The 25,141-nt window shown below is 37.5% G+C and overlaps 1 protein-coding gene across 1 annotated transcript in view; it reads right to left on the bottom strand.

Moving 5' to 3' along the window:
- Nucleotides 1-678: 678 nt before the first annotated feature.
- NEK7 (NIMA related kinase 7) overlaps nucleotides 679-25,141 on the bottom strand; it is an 84,998-nt gene continuing 60,535 nt past the window's right edge. The window contains exons 7-10 of the mRNA XM_079697591.1: nucleotides 22,206-22,300; nucleotides 17,998-18,111; nucleotides 3,515-3,647; nucleotides 679-1,357 (exon numbers count right to left, since the gene is read on the bottom strand). Of these exons, the coding sequence (XP_079553717.1) occupies nucleotides 3,537-3,647; nucleotides 17,998-18,111; nucleotides 22,206-22,300 (320 nt within the window). The 3' untranslated portion in view covers nucleotides 679-1,357; nucleotides 3,515-3,536. The remainder of the gene's footprint in view (nucleotides 1,358-3,514; nucleotides 3,648-17,997; nucleotides 18,112-22,205; nucleotides 22,301-25,141) is intronic.

Below are 25,141 nucleotides of genomic sequence, written 5' to 3'. Positions count from 1 at the left end.
TCTAATTAACAAACATACTTTTGAAATAAAATTTCAAATAGTCCAACAGCATCTAGAACCTAAAATTTCCTATTACTTACAATCACACATGCACACACACAGTGAGGCTGCAGGTTCCTTACTATCTGTCCTAGGTTATAAAATGAGCTATACTTCACCACAAGCTACTGGGAATGTGATCCTGATGTGTGAGGTATACCCCTCGCTCTACTACCAGCCTGGCAGATTTTACCCCATTAGGATATTTCGGCCTCCAAGTCTCCAGGCATGGTAGTGGTTGTCACTTCCTATGTGAAAAGAACATTCCAACTATCTGTAATATTATTAGGGGTATACTACAGTGATAGGAATAGAATCTGTTGCCTGAGTTTTAGACACCTTTTATAATTTTAAGAAACTTTTCTTACTCAAAGACAGCAGATGATGTACCAAAGGGAACAGGGACAGGTGAAGATGTGCCTTCATTTAATGCATATTTAAAAGCCTACTTCTTAGGGTCTGTCAGCCCTCCACTATCACCACCCCCAACTGTTTTAATTCTCAGGCTTCTCCAAAATGATAGAGTTATGGAAATGAAGAAGAACTGTTTCTGTAGATTAAGTGTTAAGTAAAATAAACAATGGTAGGTTTTAGAGGAAAAAAAGCATAGATACATAAAAATTTTTACTGTACTTATTTTTTAATTTTATATTTTTATTTATATTAGGATATTATACAATTTTCAAAGCTAACAACTGAGTCTTTTTAGTATGTGTATTGGTAGCATAACAAAATAAAAGTACTTCACAAAAGAAGTCCATATTACAGTACTATTGAAATAGGCATATGATAATGATGCATTCGTGGGTTATAAACATAATACATTCATTTTAAAGAAAAAACATTTAATATGAATAACATTTTGGTTAAAATAAATATGCAGGTGTTAACAGTAACACCTGAAGTGTATATTGATACAAGAATGGTGTTTTGTAATAGACACTATGTAGAATGGTAAGCGGTCATGAAGTGGCTGTCCTGTCTTACTAAATTCACAATCATTGCACATTGCTGAGTGCTTTATTTATACAGAGATATGCTTCATCCACCATTCCTAAACCTCAGCATACGAAACAAAGTCACCCCATGTTGTGTCCTGGGGAACTGGTACCAAAGTCTAAAATAAGGGTTATAATCAGATGTACCTTTCATTTTACTGTTCCTCATATCAACTCAAATGTTTTACTTAATCAATACAAAATTTACTTATAAACAGAAATACAAAGAACATTTTATAGGTGATTATAAAAATTAATCATCTTCATAATTCTTTGAAATGATCCCGTTCAAAATTAAAATTTGTTATGTGCAGTGGTTTCTGCAAGAAAAATATGAACACTTAGATGAAGATACAATATCCAAAACAAAAAGTTTCCATATGTAGAAAACAATAATGGATTTCCCTGATCAATAAATTCTTCCCAACTATTTCCTTCCAGCAGATAGATTCACTTAAACGAAAAGTTTAAATCTTTGCTTAGAAGTCCTGTGAGGGGTTAAGCTGATGACTTTTAGATGCATGTATCTTTAAAGATTGCAAGAAAAAGGAGTGTATCTGTTCCAACTAGAGAACATTTCATCTCCATGAATCATATTACATTAAAATGAACATGACACTAACGGTCAACAGAAACAATTCCCCTCGTCACTCTGGAGAAGGAGGGTGCGGGCGTCCAGTGCGGTCAAAGTCACCAGAATCTGGGAGAAACGGCATGTCCGGCCCTCACATATGGAATGACCAGCTCTCCTCTGTCTGTCCCGGGATAAAATTACCCTCCATTCAGAACTGATTAAGATACTGTAGCTGACTAAATTTAGAAAAAAAGTTTACACTTTTGCCCTTTGTACATTTTCAAAGTTTACAAATGATTGTAAGAAAAATACTTCTGTGGAAAAAATAAAACCAGCAGTTATATGGGCTAAAGGTAGGTGTTCTCTGAGCATGAGGGTTTCCTGTCGGCAGGATTATTGTCTCAAGGTTACATGGTGGCACAGTGTCCTTAGGCAGTGACTGCCATGCAGCCTTTTGGCTTCACAACTCTGAGAGGAGCTGGTCACCACTAACATGAAGGCATTCAGGGAAAACATCTCCATGACAGCATTTACTAAACTCTGCCCATTTCCTTAAACTAAACGAAGTGTTACCACCTCTGTTATCTTTATGCATGAACACAGTACTTTGCCTAAAAGCTTCTCAAAAGAAATGTTTAGCTCATAAAAATTCTGTTTGTGGTAGTGGCCAGTTTTCATTTCTTTAAACATATTCTCAAGTTACAACCTTGTCGGATAAATTGAAACAGCAACATTCACAGCTACAGTACAATGCACATCCCTCTTTCTAACAAGACAATGCACGTGCATATACAGTGGCCCAAATTTTCAAAATTGAAAAAAAAAATGTTTTCAACCCAGGAAAAGTGTTGGTATATCAAATATTTATTTTAAGGTTATTATGTTGTCAGAAAATCTGAAACATTAGTGGATAAAATGCACGTACAATATAAATAGGAAAGTAACGAAGAATAAAAAAAATTTCTGAAGGGGATCAATCAGAACTTCAATAAAATCTATGAATAAAAACATATGCTTACACTATAGTGTACAATCATGAGTAGAGCATTTAAATTTATAAAGAAATTGAAAATAGTACTGCAGGATTATTCGAAGAATATTTTTCAAATGTACAAACAATAAAAACACACAAAAAAGCCTTGGGCAATGTGCAACTTAGAAAATTACTACCACACCAGCCAAACAAATCCTTAACCACTTTTTAAATGGATTCATTTATACCATTTTAATGCAAGGAGAATTTCAAAGATATTAAAATAAAACAAAATAAAACAGAAAACTCTTCAGTGTCTGACTCACATTTTATCCCCAAATCTTTTCACATTTAATAGTTGCATTTTGAATGTATAAGCTATTTTAAATCTATGAGAGTTTTAAATGCTTCTCAAATAGTTCATATGTCTACATTTATCTTTAAGAATCCTATTTGAAAGCTACAATGCTAAGAACTAACACACATACTTCAAACTTCTAAAAAAATAATCACAAAAGTTCACAATTGGGTTCATCTCAAATGTCCATAAATGACTGGAGAGCAGCACACAAGGCACATGTTCAGATACCTTCCTCAGGCTGCACGTCTGTCCCAATGGGGCCAAGCCGAGCCGCCAACATTTGGCACTGAGAGTCTACCTGAACACGACTTATCAGCACAAAACTCAAAATAATTCTAAAAATCTTTAGCCATTAAAAACCATCATGTTCCATTTGCTCTCCTAACACGCAATCTGATTATTCCAAAGTCACTGGGGTTTGCAAGAAGGTGACTTAAATTGGTACAAAATGAAGCTTAGATGAAAACTGGTTAAGGATTCAAAGCACACTAGCTCTGAAATATTAATCTTAACACCCAAGAACAGGGAGGTATGATTTGCACAGAAATACTTGAACTTGGGTTGCTTACGTCCTCCACGCCATCCATGCGCTCAGCTGCTGGCCATGCAGGCGTGCATCCTCTTGGCCACGTCGTACACATACGTGATGTCTGGTCGCTTTTCTGGGTCTGGGTTGATGCACATGTTCACCAACTGCCGCAGCTACAAAGACAGAAAAGACAACCTGCTTCAGGAAACCACTGTGGTCAGACAGGAACACACTTTGAACAGCTATAGACTTACAGGGTAAGTGTTCCGCTAAATGTTTATTTGGCTGGAAATATATGTGACCACTGTCAATGACTTTACAATTAGTTGAAGGATCTAAGAAGCATATTCATTGGTGAGTGTTAATGTCAAGCAAGGAGCATTCTCCATAATCAGAGGCTTTACAATGATCTTATGATCTTTCAAAGAAGTTTAATCAGAAGACAGAAGTCATGAAAGACGGTAAGTTTTAAACTCTAAGTCTCCAAATTAACTGAAGATCTCTACACATTTATTTGATCTAAGGTTTATTACAATAGCCTTGATTGTAAGTTTAAATTTTAATAGCTTACTATATATCTAAATGTATACAAGGAAATTAGGATAAATGGCTATCACATACATTTATCATAAACCAATTTATATATTTGTATATATATATAACATTTTTATTAAAGTAAAAGCACTCCTCCAAACTAAGAATAATAAAGGCAAGCTAAGTAACAAATAGTATTCTAATTCTCAACTGTATGAAGTAGTATTTATATCCTCATTTTATAGATGAGAGGACTGAGGTTTACTTATTTATTGGGTTGGCCAAAAGGTTCATTTGGTTTTTTGTGTAAGATGGCTCTAGTAGCACTTAGTTGTCTTTAACTTCATTCAAAACAATTTTGTTAGATTGTATGTGACACCTGTCATATCAGCGTGCATTTAAAAAAAGACTTATCAAAGTTGGTAAAGTTTTGTGTAACCATTTTAATATTGAAGATGGAAAAAAAAGCAACATTTTCAGCATATTAAAAATGCAACTGAAATGCACAAAAAAATTTGTGCAGTGTATGGAGGTGTTGTGACTGATTCAATGTGTCAAAAGTGGTCTGTGAAGTTTGGTGCTGGAGATTTCTCACTGGATGATGCTCCATGGTCGGGTAGGCTAGTTGAAGTTGATAGCAATCAAATCAAGACACTAATTGAGAACAATCAACGTTATACCATGTGGGAGGATAGCCGACATACTCAAAATATCCAAATCAAGCACTGAAAATCATTTGCACCAGCTTGGTTATGTGAATTGCTTTGATGTTTGGGTTCCACATAGGTTAAGTGAAAAAAACCTTCTTGACAGTATTTCCACAGGCAATTCTCTATTTAAACGTAATGAAAACATACCATTTTTAAAACAAATTGTGACGGGTGATGAAGAGTGGATACTATACAACAATGTGGAATAGAAGAGATCATGGGGCAAGTGAAATGAAGCACCACCAACCACACCAAAGGCCAGTCTTTATCCAAAGAAGGTGATGTTGTGTATATGGTGGGATTGGAAAGGAGTCCTCTATTATGAGCTCCTTCTGGAAAACCAAATGATTAATTCCAACAAGTACTCCCAGTTAGACCAGCTGAAAGCAGCACTCGACAAAAAGTGTCTGGAATTAGTCAAGAGAAAACACATAATCTTCCATCAGGATGACGCAAGACTGCATGTTTCTTTGATGACCAGGCGAAAACTGTTACAGCTTGGCTGGAAAGTACTGATTCATCCACCATATTCACCAGACACTGCACCTTCGGATTTCCATTTATTTCTGTCTTTACAAAATTCTCTTAATGGAAAAAATTTCAATTCCCTGTAAAAGGCACCTGGAACAGTTCTTTACTCAAAAAGATTAAAAGTTTTGGGAAGATGGAATTATGAAATTGCCTGAAAAATGGCAGGAGGTAGTGGAACAAAAGGGTGAATACATTGTTCAATAAAGTTGTTGGTGAAAATGAAAAATGTGTCTTTTATTTTTACTTAAAAACTGAAGGCACTTTTTGGAGAACCCAATACATCACAGAAAACACATTTTGACAAGTTAAGAAAACATCCTTCCATCTGATCCTACAGCCAATGAGTGAAAAATATAGAATTTTATTCTTAATTCTAATTGCCATAGTTTATGAAAACACATGTCTGTAATCTGGTCTTTCCCAGATGACAAGCCAAATCAAGAGGAAGAACCAGATTCTTTAGTATTTATGTCTTTAGAAATTATTCAGATATTCTGAACACTTGCATTAACTCTTTTTCGCCATTATAACAGCACTTAAATTATCAAATTACTGAAATTTCTTCACAGTCCTCAACTTCCACCATGAAGATTTTTTTCATCTGGAGGAAACAAGCTGGTGATAAAATCTGTGGGCTGAGTCTGTTAACAGTGTGACGAGGAAGGCCACTACCAGTGAGAAAAGTCAGCTGGAAAGAAGGTGTGTGGAAGGAGGCCCCCAGGGGAGGGGAGAGGAGGGGAGGAGACGCACAGGGTTGTGGAAGCCAGGCTCGCTCAAGGCACCTGCAGCCCTGAGGTAAGGCACTGTCTCCCGAGGTTTATTTCTTCATCTATTCAAAAAGGAGGCTGGAGTAGATAACCTATAAGGATTCTTCTAGCTCTAGCCCCTAGGTTATATGATTCTACCAGAATTAAGTTTAATAATACAACTTCACATCTAGAAGTTCAACAATGCTGACAGTTAATGGCAGACCCACTGAGAGGGACTGAGGATTGCAATTTCTATTCTTTGCAGTGGTGCAGAGGATAGTAGTATTCAACATTCTAAGGGGTATGGCCATACACAAGGCATCTTACTATGGTGATCTGCGAGATTTAAATCAGAAAGAGGTTGGCATTTTACCCATTAAAATAAAAACAAATACACCCAGTTATCCACAATATAGAAAACAGTAGGAAAACTATAATGATACTTATATTTTAAAAGATAATGTTTTCTAACACGTCACCTAGTTGTCAGAAATTTTGTTTAGAGATGAAAATGATAAAAGGAGCAGAAAGGATAACTGGTACCAAAATTAATTCTATTTAACCAAGATACAAGCAGATGCAATAGCCATTTTTTGACTGAATGAAAACTGCTGCACCCTTCAGGCTAGTCAAGAAACCTCACTTTTTCTGCACAGTAATTCAGAATAGGGTGAACTTTCCAACCTACTGTAGCAAATGCTTGTCCCTCAGATGCTCCCGCCATGAGGATTACAGACAGACCAATGCAGGTGCAGCGGAAGGAGACAGGATCTCTGGCTCCCCGGGTGGAAGACGAGAGCCAGAAGTAATCGAAGGGGGAAGGGACCAAGAGTGAGGGAAATGGAGAGGTGGATGAGCAGCGTGAGCAGAAGGACAGGCTTCACAGGGACAACAGGCAAAGTGGAAACCCCACAGCAGATGGAGCCAGAACAACCCACCATCTGCTTTTTCCTCCCCATTTATGTGGCTCAATCTCCTTCAAATACGTGGTTTATTTTCTCATAAAGACTTTTCTGGGGGGGGTGGAGATGAGATGGCAGAGTAGAAGGATGTAAGCTCACCTCGTCTTATGAAAACACCAAAATCACAATTAACTGCTGAACAACCATCGAGAAAAAAATTCTGGAACCTACCAAAAAAGATATCCTACATCTGAATACAAGGAAGAAGCTACAATGAGATGGAAGGAGGGGTGCAATCACAATAAAATCAAATCCCATACCCGCTAGGTGGGCGAGACACAAACTGGAAATAATTATATCACAGTTCTGAGCCCCACGTCAGGCTCCGCAGCCTGGGTGTCCAGCAACGGGAGGAGGAGCCCCCAGAGCATCTGGCTTTGAATGCCAGTGGGGTTTGATTGCAGGAATTCCACAGGACTGGGGAAACAAACTCCACACTTGGCACACATAGGGTCTCGTGCGCACCAGAACCCAGGGGAAAAGCAGTGACCTCATACGAGTCTGGGACAGACCTACCTGCTGGTATTGGAGGGTCTCCTGCGAAGGTGGGGGGTGGCTTTGGCTCACTGTGAGGGAGAAAGACACTGACAGTGGCAGTTCTGGTAAGTACTCACTGGCATGAGCACTCCTGAAGGCCACCATTTTCTCACCAAGACCTGGGTCCACCCAATAGCCTATAGGCTCCAGTGCTGGGATGCTTCAGGCCAAACGACCAACAGGGCGGGACCACAGTGCCACCCATCAGCAGAAAGTCTTCAGGAGGCCACAGCTGCCTGCTAAACACACCCCTTGACATGGCCCTGCCCACCAGAGGGAAAAGACCAGGCTCCACCCACCAGTGGGCAGGAACCAGTCTCTCCCACAGGAAGCCTGCCCAATCCTCTTAGATAGCCTCATCCACTAGGGGGGCAGATGGCAGAAACAAGAAGAACTACAACCCTGCAGCCTGCAGATTGGAAACTGCAATCACAGAAAGTAAGACAAAATAAGAAGGCACTAGACTATATCCCAGAAAAAGGAACAAGATAGAACCCCGGAAGACAAACTCAGTGGAGATAGGAAATCAACCCAAAAAAGAATTCAGCGCAATGAGAGTAAAGATGATCCAAGATCCTGGAAAAGAATGGAAGCACAGATTGAGAAGATGCAAGAAATGTTTAACAAAGACCTAGAAGAACTAAAGAAAAACAGATGAACAACACAATAACTGAAATGAAAAATATGCTAGAAGGAAACAACAGCAGAGTAACTGAGGGAGAAGAACAGATAAGTAACCTGGAAAACAGAATAGTGGAAATCACTGCTGCAGAACAGAATAAGGAGAAAAGAATGAAAAGAAATGAAGACACTCTAAGAGACCTCTGGGACAACACTAAATGTACCAACATTCACATTATAGGGGTCTCAGAAGGAGAAGAGAGAGAAAGGACCTGAGAAAATATTTGAAGAGCTTATAGCTGAAAACTTCCCTAACATGGTAAAGGAAACGGTCACCCAAGTCCAAGAAGTGCAGAGTCCCAGGCAGGATGAACCCAAGGAGGAACACGCCAGGACACACAGTAATCAAATTGACAAAAATTAAAGACAAAGAAAAAAAAATATTAAAAGTAAGAAGGGAAAAGCAAAAAATAACATACAAGAGAACTCCCATAAGGTTATCAGCTGATTTTTCAACAGAAACTCTGCAGGTCAGAAGGGAGTGGCATGACATACTTAAAGTGATGAAAGGGAAGAACCTACAAAGAAGAATACTCTACCCAGCAAGGCTCTCATTCAGATTTGACAAAGAAGTCAAAAGCTTTTAGACAAGCAAAAGCTAAGAGAATCCAGCACCACCAGACCAGCTTTGCAACAAATGCTAAAGGAACTTCTCTAGGAGGAAAAGAAAAGGTCACAACTAGAAACAAGAATATTATGAATGGAAAAGCTCACCAGTAAAGGCAAACATACAGTAAAGGTAGGAAATCATCCACACAGAAATATGATATCAAAACCAGAAATCATGAGGAGGTGGTACACATGCAGGATATTGGAAATGCATTTGAAATTAAAAGACAAGCAACTTAAAATAAAGACTTCTATATCAAAACTTCATGGTAACCACAAAACAAAAATCTACAATAGATACACACCAAAAAAAACCCCAAAAAGGAATCCAAGCACAACACTAAAGTTAGTCATCAAATTACAAAAGAAGAGAACAAAAGAGGAAGGGAAGAAAAAAGACCTACAAAAACAAACCCAAAACAATTAACAAAATGGCACTAAGGACATACATGTCAATAATTACCTTAAACATAAACAGATTAAACACTCCAACCAAAAGACACAGACTGGCTGAATGGATACAAAAACAAGACCCATATATATGCTGTCTACAAGAGACCCACGTCAGACCTAGGGACACACATACAGACTGAAAGTGAGGGGATGGAGAAAGGTATTCCATGCAAATGGAAATCAAAAGAAAGCTGGAGTAGCAATACTCATATCGGACAAAACAGACTTTAAAATAAAGACTGTTACAAGAGACAAAGAAGGACACTACATAGTGATCAGGGGATCAATCCAAGAAGAAGATAGAACAATTATATATGCACCCAACATTGGAGCACCTCAATATATAAGGCAAATACTAACAGCCATAAAAGGAAAAATCGACAGTAACACAATAGTGGGGGAATTTAATACTCTGCTTTCATCAACAGACACATCTTCCAGACAGAAAATAAGGAAACACAGGCCTTAAATGACACATTAGACCAGATGTAGTTACTTGATATTTATAGAGCATTCCATCCAAAAGCAGCAGAATACACATTCTTTTCAAGTGTGCATGAAACATTCTCCAGGATAGATCACATACTGGGCCACGAAATGAGCCTCAGTAAATTTAAGAAAATTGGAATCATGTCACACATCTTTTCAGAACACAATGCTATGAGATTAGAAATCAAATACAAGAAAAAAACATAAACACGTGGAGGCTAAACATTATGCTACTAAACAACCACTGAAGAAATCAGAGGAAATCCAAAAATACCTAGAGACAAATGAAAACGAAAGCATGAGGTAAAAGCAGTTCTAAGAGGGAAGTTTATAGCAATACAAGCTTATCTCAGGAAACAAGAAAAATCTCAAACAACCTAAACTTACACCTAAAGCAACTAGAGAAAGAAGAACAAACAAGACCCAAAGTTAGTAGGACAGAAATCATAAAGATCAGAGCAGAAATAAATGAAATAGAAACAAAACAACAGCGAAGATCAATGAAACTAAAAAGCTGGTTCTTTGAAAAGATAAACAAAATTGATAAACCTTTAGCCAGATTCATCAAGAAAAAAAAAGGGAGAGGACTCAAATCAATAAAATTAGAAATGAAAAAGAAGTTACAACGGACACCACAGAAATACAAAGGACTCTGAGAGACAACTAAAAGCAACTTTATGCCAATAAAATGCACAACCTAGAAGAAATGGACAAATTCTTAGCAAGGTATAATCTCCCAAGACTGAACCAGGAAGAAATTGAAAATATAAACAGACCAATCACAAATACTGAAATTGAAACTGTGATTAAAAAACTCCCAATAAGCAAAAGTCCAGGACCAGATGGCTTCACAACTGAACAACCGAATTCTATCGAACATTTAGAGAAGAGTTACTACCTGTCCTTCTGACCCTATTCAAAAAATCTGCAGAGGAAGAAATACTTCTGAACTCTATGAGGCCATCTTCACCCTGATACCAAAGTCAGACAAAGATAGCACACAAAAAGAAAATTCCAGGCCAGTATCACTGATGACCACAGATGCAAAAATCCTCAACAAAATACTAGCAAACCAACTCCAACAATACATTAAAAGGATCATACACCATGATCAGTGGGGGTATCCCAGGGATGCAAGGAATTTTCAAGGTCTGCATATCAATCCATGCGAATCCATCATCCACCAACTGAAGAATAAAAACCGTATGATCCTCTCAATAGAGGCAGGAAAAGCTGTTGGTAAAAAATCAACATCCATTTGTGATAAAAACTCTCCAGAAAATGGGCATAAAGGGAACGTACCTCAACATAATGAAGGTCGTATTTGCCAAAACCACAGCTAACATCATAGTCAATGGAGAGAAGTTGAGAGCATTTCCCCTACGATCAGGAACAAGACAAGGATGTCCACTCTTGCTCACCATTTTTATTTAACATAGTTTTGGAAGTCTTAACCACAGCAATCAGAGCAGAAAAAGAAATAAAAGGAATCCAAACTGGAAAAGAAGGGGTAAAACTGGCACTGTCTGCAGATGACATGATAGTCTACATAGAAAATCCTAAAGATGCTAACAGAAAACTACTAGAGCTCATCAATGAATTCAGCGAAGTGGCAGAATACAAAATTAATACACAGAAATCTGTTGCATTTCTATACAACAAAAGATCCAAAAAAGAAACCCAGGAAACAGTTCCATTTACCAGCACATCAAAAACAATAAAATACCTAGGAATAAACCTACCTAAGAAGGCAAAAGACCTGTACTCTGAAAACTGTAAGATGCTGATGAAAGAAATAGAAGATGACACAGATGGAAAGGTATATCATGTTCTTGGACTGGAAGAATCAATATTGTGAAAATGACTATGCTACACAAGGTAATCTACAGATTCAATCCAATCCCTATCAAATTACCAATGGCATTTTTCACAGAACAAATTTTTTTAAAATTTGTATGGAGACACAAAAGACCCCGAATAGCCAAAACAATCCTGAGAAAGAAAACGGAGCTGGGGGAATCAGGCTCCCTGACTTCAGATTACACTACAAAGCTACAGTCATCAAAACAGTATGGTACTGGCACAAAAACAGAAATATAGATCAATGGAACAGGACAGAAAGTCCCAAGATAAACTCATGCACCTATGGTCACCTCATCTGTGACAAAGGAGGCAAGAATATATAATGGAGAAAAGACAGTCTCTTCAATAAGTGGTGCTGGGAAAACTGGACAGCTACATGTAAAAGAATGAAATTAGAACATTGTCTACCACCACATAGAAAAATACACTCAAAATGGATCAATGACCTAAATGAAAAACCAGATACTATAAAACTCTTAGAGCATAACATACAGTCACCAAAAGGGAGAGGGAGGAAGGGAAGGAGGGATAAACTAGGAGTTTGAGATTAAAAGATACAAACTATTATACATAAAATAGGTAAACAACAAGGACCCACTGTATATAGCACAGGGAACTATATTCAATATCTTGTAATAACCTATAATGGAAAATAATGTGAAAAATATATATGTATATAACTGAATCACTTTGCTGTACACCTGAAACACAATGTTGTAAATCAACTACACTTCAATTAAAAAAAAAGAATAATGAAAATGATGCTGGAAATTCTTAGGCATTTGAGTGAAGTGGTAGGGAAGACTTTGCCAGTGTGCACCACTGAACTATTCCTGGGAAAAACCCTCCCTCCTGCCTTCCATTTCTCTAACTTAAAAAAAAATAAAAAAGGAGGAGGGGGGAATTATGGCATTGTCTAAGAAAGGAAGAAATCATAATGGAAGTAATAAAGTAAAAAGAAAAAAATTGTTATTTAATGATGTTAAACATTCACCTCCAAAATGATAATCTTTTTCTTTATGACATTTCATCCATTCTCCATTAGTTCTTTGGATGTGACCTTTTAGGCTGATACTTTATAGGATAATTGCATATTCGAGAAGTAGTTCCACTAACTGAGTTTTTTTTTTTTTTTTTGCGGTACGTGGGCCTCTCACTGTTGTGGCCTCTCCTGTTGTGGAGCACAGGCTCCGGACATGCAGGCTTAGCAGCCATGGCTCACGGGCCTAGCCACTCCGCGGCATGTGGGATCTTCGCAGACCGGGGCACGAACCCATGTCCCCTGCATCAGCAGGCGGACTCTCAACCACTGCGCCACCAGGGAAGCCCAACTAACTGAGTTTTAATAGTAACTGATATTTTTCTATCTGTGGGCTGGAGGTATAAAGCCACAAAACAAACAGAAATTTAATGTACAAGAGAGGCATTAAATAATGTGAAAACTGATTAATGGTTTAATAATTTTAACTCCAATATTATATTTTGGTTTCTTCACCTATAAAAGAACTAGTAAGACCTACTAAATTATCAAGTTTTCAAAAATATAATTACAAGGTAACCACAAGTACTGTGTCCTAAAATAGTCTTTGTCACTTATAATAAATTTAAAATTACTACTAAACAGATAAGCATTTGCCATAATAGTTCAGATCCACAAGCACTGCTATCATAACACTGTCCACTTTATTAAAAAGCTTTAACCATCTGGCACTTAAGTTTCTTTTTCACTCAAAGTATGGTTTTCAAATCTTCAATTTAATTTCTCCTTACTCTGTTTTCTCAGACAGAGAACACTCTTCTTCTCTCATTTCCATTTTTCAGTTTCATCTACAAACTCTTTACTCACCTTTTCAGAACTTCCTTCCAATCTGCTGAGGCAAAATTCTCTTCAACCTTTCCTGTGTATTCTCTATTTATGCTAGGATTTTTTAATTAAAAAAAAAGTTAAAGACACAAATCTATATTTCGCATTCTGTTAGTGCTCAGATTTTCAGATATCTGTTAAAAAGAACTCAGTAGAGAACCACACTTTACACTTTCTATATAAATGATTTTCAATAAACTATTCACTATTTTTAAAATTTAGATTCTCCTGAGATAAATTAGTGAATAGTGAAAATGCACAATTCTGATGATTACTCCAGTGTCTCCCAAAGAAATTAAATATAGAAACTGAAGGGAAAAAAATCTATTTGCCTTATTTCCTAGTAATGGACATTGGACATTCCAGATATGATGTTGCTTGCTTATCAGAATGAAAAAAATCATATAGCAGGTAATATCAATAAAAGGAAACATACCTCTGACCTGTCTTTTGAGTAATTTTCTTCCTCACTGCATAGAGAGTTCTGTAAGAACATTCACTCATTTAATTGACATTAACTGGTTCACTCATTCTTTTCATTTATTCCTTTAATCTCACTCTATCATTCACTCAATTGATTGATCAATCAATCACTGAACCTTTTTTAGTGTGCCAGGCCCTAGAGACACACAGATAAAAAGCAGTTACAGGAGCCAGACAGTCTGGAGTGGGGAGCCACATGTGCAAAGAAGACGTGGTATATATACACAATGGAATACAACTCAGCCAGAACAAAGAAAGAAACTTTGCCATTGGCAACAAGATGGGTGGACTTGAAGGGTATTATGCTAAGTGAAGTAAGTCAGACAGAGAAAGACAAATACTGTACATCATAACTTATAGGTGGAATCTAAAAAAGAAAACAAACGTGGCTATAACAAAAAAGAAACAAACTCACAGATACAGAGAACAAACGAGTGGTTACCAGTGGGGAAGGGGGAGGGACAAAAGGGGATTAAGAAGCACAAACTACTATGCATAAAATAAATAAGCTACAAGGGTATACTGTACAGCACAGAGAATACAGCCAATATTTTATAATACTTATACATGGAGTATAACCTTTAAAAATTGTGGATCACTATGTTGTACACCTGAAACTTACATAATACTGTAAATCAACTCTGCCTCAATGAAAAAAGAAACAATTATAATGCAGTGTGGCTGCCAAGGGAGGAGGGTTTGAGGGGTGGAGAAAGGGGAGCAGGATAACTTTACGCAGGAGATGACGGCCATGGTTTGTCCTAAAGACAATGAGTTTGCCTGATAAAGAACAGGGCAAGGAGCGTTTCAACACAAGGGAACAGCACCCACAGAAAGATGGAAATTCATGGGCCTTCTAGTAGAACCTGCATGGGCAGAGTTCAGGAAAGGAGAGAGTACACTGTGATCAGAACGCCAGGAGAGCTCAGCCCAGACCAGACTACGAGGGGCCGTGGGAATTACAACTCCTTGGACATAGTAAATGTTCAATAAATGTCTGCTTCACTGATGCTAATTTCTTGATCACCAACACCACCAAGTTTAATTAAAACTAAGAGGTATCTCAGGGAAAATATCTACCTTTTTTTTTTTTTGACCCAATATTTTTATTGTTAAGTACAGTAATTCCCTATTGCTACATGGATGAGATCACTACTAGAAAAGGAAAGAATACTGAACACCAAAGTCATAAAAAAAGATACTTTAGTCAGCTACAAATATATATACGTTCCTAATATCATTCATGCGCAGCTGAGATAATTCAGTTTGGAACCCTAAACTGTACATAATAACAACAACATAATTCAAAAGGAAATATCTGACATACAGGTTTATTCTTCCAAAGGATACTATTTCTCAGCTTTGGTTTTTAATGCTTAAGTGTATCTATGTCTTAGATTATAAGAAATTTAAAAATCGTAAGCTCTTAAACTCTGAGCTGTTCTACATGGAATGACTGTATCTGGAAATAAACCTTGTAGAGCTCCTCAGGATTCTGATCAGTCGAGGCTGGTTGGCAGGCATATGCCTTTTATTCTCATGAAATGCTCCCTGTGTGTCCTCTTTGGGCAGGAGCCTTAAAAATTTAGCAGTAGCTAAATCAACTCAGTAAGCTTTCAAATAGATATTTGGTGGGAAATTAATTTGCTTAAAATGTTTAGTTTTCCAACAGACATAGAGTCTGTTAGCATTTGAGCTATAAAATTGACACCTAATGGATTGGTCTTTTAACTAAAAGTTCACTGTTGAAAAACTTTACACTTCACTTTTCATTGTTTCCTAAATTTTGCCCTACTAAAAAAGCGAAATGGCAATTTGGACTTTTAAAAGATCTATAAAGCCTACTATATAAAGGAATATTAAGATACCGTTAAAGTATGGCAGCATGGAGTCTGTTCAGGTTTTTTGCTACCATAAATTCTGTATAATTATTTTCCAAACAAACTGAGTTCCTACTTAAGGAGAGAAAATATTTATTAGCACATCTGCATTTCAAAGCTCTTATTCTGAGAACTTTTCTACATAACTGAAAAGACTAAAGTAAGATCATTAGTCTGTATTTTTGGTATCTCATTTCTTCAGTAAGAATTCATTTCCCTGTTTACCTACGCATTACAGCTTTCAGTTTTATCATCGTGCAACAGCAAATTTTACCAATGGGAGAGACTGTACTATCTTTTTTGGAAAGTACATCATATAACATGTTTTGCTTTATATCTCTCTTCAAAACTGGTAACTATATAGAGTGAAGTAAAAAAGTGTAATCTGTTTTCCTTTCCCAGCCATAAGACCTTCTTCTATCTGGGCCAGACTTTGATATTTGCCCCTTGGCTGAGAATCCGCAAATCCAACTTCACACTTAGCTGCAGTGAAGTAGCCCTGCAGGCAGGCCGACTTCAACGAACCACTAGTGGTATCATCATTAAAATCCTGCTGAAGGTCACCATGGCAACCGCCTGCTGAGGCTTCACTGCTGCACTCGGCATCTCCTAATCAGCTACCATGTGAAATGCAAATTCAGACAGTCTGAAAATTAGTCAAGAAGAATAGGGGATGAGGATGCAGATATGTGAAATATTCATGCGCTTCGTGGAAAAAAGAAGACAGCATGAATGACACAACAAAGGACGGCCCCTGACATTCTCGCTATCATTTTGCATGACTATTCACACCCTACTGTATTTCCAGGCCGAGAGTTCTGAAGTTGGCTTTGTGAAGTGCCGTATTTATATTCTATACCCAAAATAGTAATTAAAAATGGCTAACATAATAGCATTAACATCAAATAAAGATAATACTTCTAAATTACCACCACTGCCTTGTAAGAGTTTGTTCTAATTACCTGAATACCAATGCTGTGAAACAAAAAAAAACAAGCCTCATTGATTATCAGTATCAAAACTATTAGAAACAAAAAAAAAGGTACTTTCAACATCCTAGGACCACAAATGCCTTACATATGGTAAAAATTCTTTAGAGATATTTATTATTCAAGTTACATGGACTCACTCTTCCTTATATAAAATTGGAACCGACTGCATTCATTTCACATAGAAAGAGTGATAAGACCACCTAAAAGGTGAACATTATAATTGTTTCATATTTTTCCTTTGCCCCTTTCCATTTTCCTTGGGCAAAACATCTGCTGCTCATGAGCAGGTGAGATGTCCTAAAACAGTGGTTTCTCTGGGTGGGTCCCCAGTGAGCTTTCCAAAAAGAGTTATGTGAACACACTTAGTTAACCTGAGACACTGCTATTCTGCATATCTCCTCCTTAAATATAGATCAAATCATGATGCATTAGGCAAAAATGGGAGATGTTTTGTTCAATGAAAAACTGGATGTTGGGTGGAGCCCAAACAACTCATTTCAGTGGGTTTCCAAAGCAAGCAAGGATCCAGCTCAGATCTTAACAAGGTAAAGTCTTCTAAGATTTTCAATTCTACCCAATGTACTTTTTACCACATCTACAGTGATAACCACAAACATTTCCTACAGGAATCTGACTATAGCAGTGAGGTGGTGATAGGACAGATCTCGTAAAAGTAAAAGGAGGGAGGGTAAAGCTGAAAGAATAAGGCTGAGAAGCATGCAGCGGAGAGATGTTTGCTTCCATTCTGGGGAAACATGGGCCGGAGGGAGGGAAGCAAGTGGTACCAGAAGAGAAAGTTACAACTGTGTGCTGCTCTGAGACCACAGGCATGAGGCGGGACCCTGTTAAGAGGGGCCACTGGACATGCTGGTCGCCCAGAGCCTGGCTTCAGCATTAATTCTGCCCTCTGCCGTGTTCAGGAGGCTGCAGTCAGCCACTGTTCCCACCCCACATAGGAAGTGGCCGATGTCACACCACGTGCTGTGCTGTGTTCCTTTCCACGTGATGAACTAACTGTGGTCACCTCTCTAACAGCCAAGCCTCCGAGAGAAGGTAAACGGAATGAAGGTGCTCTTTCTGCCACCTGTACTCGTCATTTGTATCAATGGATAAAAGAATATTCTGTAATAAAATGCAAACGTCAGCAAAATGAACAACATGAGTGCATGACTGAAAAATGACTTACCTCCTCTGAATAGTGATCTGAAGGAAGAGGTGGGTAGTCACACTGCTCTATCTTCTTACACAGCGAGTACAAGTTCATTTTGTCGCCATAGAAAGGACTCTGTAACGCCGCCATCTGTAAAATGCTCCCAATGAAACTGATATAGTTACATGATAACTTTAAGGGAGATTTCATCAAGTATATTACACTGTGGGGTGGGGTGGGGGGTAATTACAAATACTTTAAATAAAGTTCTCTAGGCATTTTGTGTTTCATGAATATCCTTTTCAGAGAATTATTAAGTCCTAAAAAGTCTTACTTCAATTTTTGGTTATTATTTTCAACATTTAAACTTCCCTAAAAGAGAGAAATGGTTAGCATATAATTATTTAAACACATACACACACACACATATGCAGTATAAAACAGTATTAGAAGAATAAGAAAATAACTTAAGACTCTTTGTAAATACAATGCTATAGGAACAACTAGTATATCTCATGACTAGACAGACATCAATGGTATATATCAACCATGTAATGGTCACAATACAACAAAAATGAAACTGAAGTTAAAACTGAATTATAATCTAGCAATGCTTGGGGAACAGAACACATAGCATTTTATTTCACATGACAGTTTCTGTAGGAAAAGGTTATTTTGAGATAAAAAATGTCTTCTCAGTCTGAATGTTATAACTGATCCTCAACTAGTTCACAATGAATTAGAACTGCTTTTCTTTTTTGATGATGTCTCGAAAACACGAAATGTGCTCAAAAGCCCTAGGAGTCATAGCCGCTACTTCAAGGCATCCAAATGAGATTTTTATGCAGAAAAAAAAAAAGACGACTCTAAGAATGAATGCCTTTAAAAAAGACATTATTGAATTTAACTTTAAGACCAGGTTCTAACTTGACCTGATTTCAGGTGCGAGTAAGGACTGCGGTTAGCAGGGATACAAACTAAAAATTCAATTGAAAATGTTCGCCTCCTGAATCTTTGAACTGCGGGCGCGAGACTACAACACAGAGTACGACGCTGCCCCCAAGTCAGTCACCCTTTTCTACATGTGCTAATAAGTTTGATTTTGGAAGGACAATGTGTACATTCCCCAGACAGGCCGGGCGTACGCGCAACACGCTGGGCCGAGCAGTGCTCCTCGGTGGGGTGGGCGTCGGCGGGGACACATGAGCTGCGAATGGCTCTCATTTGTCTGGGCCGCTGCAGGCAGAGCTTAACTCCTTCCCGGCCTGGACCGCGGGGCTGGGGGGAAGCAGAGCGCAGAGCTGCCCGGCAGCCCTTTCCTAGATCTCCTGCAAAACTGCCTTAGGAACAGGTGTTCCCCACAAAGAGAAGAAACCCCCAAACAAGGTGCATGTCCCTAAACATATAAATTTCCACTCCATTTGAGAGGAAATTTCTAGAAGAGGGGCTACAATAATAATTACATGTTTTGTTGAAATGCGAGGACATTTTATGATAAAACACAATCTTTAAAATGCCCCCCTTGAAAAATACACTGTGTGTGTAAACTATTGTCTCTCCGTGTTTGCAAAAACTGTAAGTAAACGTCCATATATTCATTATCATGTGCCAGGAGTTCATTACAGTACTTTTGTCTCAATACTGCAGTGTTAAAAAAAAAAAAAAATCTGAATGTCCCCTAAGGAGTTAAACAGGAATAGTATATTTTCATGCATCTCCTGCTTTGACAGATGAAAAATGTCAACTGTCCTGTTTTTATTTTCAAGCTTTTGCACTATTCATCTGGTTCATTAGTGCATCTCGATGCTGCCCCTGACAGCTGCTCGCCCTCTCCTCCCAGCAGCTGAATTTTTCAGGCTAATTTGATCCTCCACACTGAGACGGTCGCTAGAATGATTGACTTGCTCCCTGACCTCCAGGGTCCGACTTCCCTGATTAGTATTCTGGGGGTGTTGGAGGGACGAAAGCCCACTGTCTGTCTTTGGGGCTGGTGGCAGCTCTCTTTTTTTTTTGAACTGTAAGCCACCAACCTACAACCCTGGAAGGATGCAATTGCTGCACTGAACAATAAAGGAAATGTGTAAAACCTACTTTTCCATGTAAAGGTCCGTGTAGCAAAAGCACAGCATCTTGATTTTAATTAGTAAAGTCTACTTTGTTGCATATCAATTAAAACTGTACTGCTAGTTTTTTTTTTTTTTTTTTTTTGAGGTTTCAGGAATATTTGAAAGTCTAATTTTCTGAGTTTAAAATACGTTTTCAAAAAAGGCTTCCCACTCCATCGTGAATGGTAAATTGTTAGGGGGGTACAATATAAAATATCGATGTGATGCTATGGCCCATTTTTTAAAGCTAAACTACTGGGCATTTTTATTGACATTCTATTAATACATAACCAGAAAGAGGTACAGCATCAAGGTAAATTAAATCCTTAGAAAAATTCTAGTTCTTCCCAATCACCTGCACGGAGCAACTGAGAAAATGTGCTGAGCTGAAAACTAATGTTACCATGTTAAATACTGTAACTCAAAACCATCCACAACACATAACACGCATGAATGGAGGAGTGTCCAAAGAAATAATTTTTACTTTGGTGTTCAAGTATACATAAAAATGGGACACTGCCTCTCAAAGGCAAATCCAGAATGTGAAGAATTATTTCACTTTTGACATGGGAGTCTGCTGGTCCTACAAGAATTAGCAAACTTCCCAAAAACTGCGTATTACCTCAACTGAACTTTTTCTTTTTCATTGCTAAATTTAATTTCTTTAGTGGAAACCAATTTGCTGTTTACTTTTAGGTGTATAAAGGGAAAACGTTGCTTTGATAATATTATTAGACTATGGCCTGAAGGAATCTAAGGTCACCTAAACAGGTATAAAATATTTTAAAATGTACAGAGTGCCTTTTAAACTTTACAATAACTTAATATAATCAAATCAGTGCAACACTGTTCCAACCTATTAATAGAATATAATATAGTAAGCATAAATCTCTTTTAATCTCATGTGAATACATACAAACATGTATTTTGTTCTATCACTAATTCATAACTTTTCTCAACAAAAATTATCCTAAGGATGTTCTTTAAGAACGTTTTTAAAATCTCTTTCTTTTTAAGTGGTCATTAGTTTATTTAGTAGGAAGAACAAAATAATCTCAGGTTCCTTAAATTAAGGAAATTTGAACCTGCAATCTGAAAAATAATAAAGATTATGATACACATTTTAAAAAACCTTCTGCTGCTCTACTTCCAAGTAAAGGTGGAACAATTAAAATAGATGATCTCATATATTTCATTTAAGTCAAGAAGACAAGAGACATAAAATAAAGAGTAAGAAATACACTGGTTTCTATCTATCCAGTTCAGATTTCCTTTGTATATCTTAAAATATGAAAATGATTCAATGCATTATTTTCCTTCATTTTATTTTATTAAAAGAGTTACCGAGATGTAGGTTAATTTTTAGTTAACAGCTTTGACTGAAAGCCTATATTCCTAGGAAAATTACCATTCAATTAAAGAAGTAAATTACAGAAGTCCCTAGCATGAGTGTTCTCTGATACCATTACTATATAACATGAATATAAAATGTGCTCATAGCATGCTTTCTTCTCTTCACTCAAACTGTCACACTGCAATACTTGCTAGAGGATCTATCTACATGATTCCGTCTTCCTTTGATAAATTATCACCAGTAGAACAGGTGAGAGTATTTCACTGAGTTTTACCAATACAAACCGTTACTCATGGAAACTAAGTGATAACCTAGAAGAATTATCTGTTTACAAACTATCCTTAAAGCTGAATTAATCTACATAAAAGTGAAAAAAAATGTGACAAAGCTATTTACTATGCTTTCATATTTTATATCCATTCTATTATATCTATCCTGTTATGCATGGGCAACAGTTTTTTTAAAATAGATGTTCAAATGTATATTTTTATAAATAAGATTATACAGCAACATTATATTAACATAAAAAACATTTAAGAAATAAAACTCCCATCAAAAGGAAACAATTTAAAATTATATTAGAGGAAGTAAATGTGTAGAAATGTATAGTTACTAAATTTCATTATAAAAACAGTTACTAAGTCAATGAATTAACTTCCTCATAATTAAAAAGCTAATTCTTAAACATCACCCAGAAAAAAATAACTATATACTATTAGGATAGGGGAAATATATTCCAGTAAGTAAAATCACTTCAATATATGGAATTTATCACCATTACCTACCTCATACAGTAGACAGCCAAGGGACCAGATGTCAGATTTGAAGTTGTACCCATTTTCATGTATTCTCTCTGGAGACATGTAATAAGGTGTACCCACTGCACAAAGAAACCAAATAAAACAAGAGAAGGAAAAAAATGAAGATGCCGCTACGCTAAGAAATTACATCCAAAATTCCAGATTTAAAATGTCATCAAAATAATTCATTAGGATCAGAAAATTGCTCTGGGGAATACTCAAAACTTTTAAATTTCCTCTTTCCTCCCTGATCCTTGAACAGCATGTTTTCAACTATCCCACTTTAAAAAGGGTGTGGTGGGTTACACTTTATTTCCTTTTTATCAATTCAGGGAGAATCTAGGGAGCATAACTAAAGAAAAAGAAAGGAATTCTAACATGGAAATCTACTAAGTGACTCACATTGGTTTCATTTCTTGATTTTTTTAACCATGGCTTGTATATCCCAAATAATTAAACATGATGATATAATAATTTTAAAATAAATAGCAATACATAACTGAGTAGAGTACGTATAAATAAATCATACTTATTAACTTTTATAGAAACATCCCTTAGAACATTGTTGTGCCTCTTTAAATTACAAATGATATAATCATTAACCTTCAGTACCTTACTCCCACTTTAGAAAGAATAAAACAGACTTTTGTACATCAAAGGGTTATATAATAACATATGTGAAAGGTCACTGACATCTCTGAAAAAATGTCCGAGACTATTACTGCTGAGAACTTTATAGAGACAAGATACTCTGGATAATTTTGGGGTTTGCTTGTTTTGATGTGTGAGTACATTTTTCGGTTTTTTATGACCATTTTAGAAAACATGAACATGATATAATGAATGCTAATACATTTAATTTAAAATTTATTAAATATCTTAAAATAAGTAAGACATATACATTATATTTTGAAGGGTAAAAAACACTGAAGTGACTTTGGAAGTGAATATCTTAAGTCTCAAACTTAGATGACTATTATTTCACCATTATTTGCCTAAGGCTTTTTGCCAAATAGAAAATCAAAGTTTGAGAACACTATTTAGAAATTTTACTTGCTTGAGGCAACAACTACCAAAACTATGCTGCTGCTCACAGAGAAAAGCACATTCCCTTCTCCTACAAATTTTTAAGTACTCCCTAGGAGTTTCCAGTAAATCTAATGAGAGTGTAAGTCAGAATGCTGAGCAGCAGTGTTTAGTCAGAGGCAACAAGAGGCGGCACATCAACAGTCAAAGCATCATCCTCAAAGGCATCATCCTCTTCTTCCAAAAGAATGAAGTTATAACCTAATGGCTATGTGCGGAAACTATGCTGGGCTAAAAGCTGAAACCATCATGAACCATCTATTCATGAGAAATCCTATCTATACTGGAATCCATTTTTCCTAGTAATGGATGGTCCTAGTCAGAATGGATGAAAGGGAGGTATTTACAGAACTGAAGAAGTGAAAAAAGGAGTATGCAAACAGGAGGATAAAAGAAATTTAAAGTATGAAGTATTCGGACATGATATTAGAGGCAAACTTCAAGAAATAAATGATTTAATTGCAGCATTTCTTCTGAAGACAAACAAGTAAGTTTGCCAAATTCTCTCAGGGTGAGAAAAACCAAGAAACTTTTAGAAATGGCTATGTTTAAAGAATCTGTATTATTACTGAGTCAGATAAACACAAGCTCTGCAGCTTTGGGCGCTGTGGCCCCTTCCACTTTGTAGTTTTCACAAGCGACACCAACTGTGGGCATACTGAACACTCTCCATTCGAGGGGGGAGGGGTGCAGCTGGAATAATAAATGGCTCTGTACAGGCTCCCGGGTGCAGGACGTGCAGCCAGTGACCGGCAGTGAGGGATGTGCAGAGAGAGAGGCTTCACGGAATCCACAGGGGGCGACTGAAAACACTGAGGCTTGAAGGTTCAGAGTTTACCAAAAGCAAAGGTAATTTTAACCAGTAGCTCTGGGAAACCTGCTGATACATTAGGGGTTTGATGTGAGTGTAAAAGATTGATGAGAGGGAAAAAGAAGAACAAATGCTTGCATTTTACAGAGATTAGCCCCGGCATCACACCTTAACTGCCACACAGACCCAACGCACGGCCGGCCTGAGAGCCAAGGAGGCAGAGAAGCGGGATGATTAGTAATCCCACTAAACTAAACCTAAAACCTGAAAAACTGCAAGATACAGAAGAGCCTCTTAGGGAGCTGCTGGAGGTCATTACCAACAGTTACACACAGAGTTAACGCTGCGGCTTTAAACCCAGACGAGGGTTCTCCTTCATATTACCAGCAACCAGCGTCTTTATACTAAATACGCATGTTTTGGTATTTCAATTATGTGTATCTTGCGTATATAATAAAATGGAAATCTGAGTATGCTACTCACCTCTCTGACCGACACATCATGTCCAAAAGCGTCATTAAGTGGGAAAGGAGAAAGTCTGCCTCCTGCACTACGATTACTGATGGGAGAGACTCATCATTAGGCGAGAGGCAGGCTCCCCCGCCTCCCCCACCTGCCCCCGCAGGGCGCCCCCGTCCTGGACGCCAACACTGAGCACAGGCTGGGCCCCTGCCCATGAAGGGTCCATCCTCGCCTGTCTCTACCGGGCACAGAGCTGCAAAGTTTAAGTGCCCAGGAAACTGCGAAATGCGTTTAAATGCAGTGAGACGTTCTCCACATTTCAAACTTAATGAACACATGATTATTTCCTAAAAACCTTTTTTTCTAAAATTCATGACAGCTGTGTGTATTAGTGCTGTTGCCTCATGAGTGTGGTGACTTCTTAACAACTGTACAAGACAAGGGGGCGGTGCAAAGTGACATGATTAGACACTAAAACGACCACGCAAATTACTGTGCGTTGAGGAGCCTCAGACGGCAGGACGCGTGATTCCACTAGTCTTTCCAGAATGCGTGGCTGGAG

Source organism: Hyperoodon ampullatus, assembly GCF_949752795.1.
Source record: "Hyperoodon ampullatus genome assembly, chromosome: 2".
NCBI classification, from domain to species: Eukaryota; Metazoa; Chordata; class Mammalia; order Artiodactyla; family Ziphiidae; genus Hyperoodon; species Hyperoodon ampullatus.
This window is presented reverse-complemented; position numbering and strand designations above follow the sequence as displayed.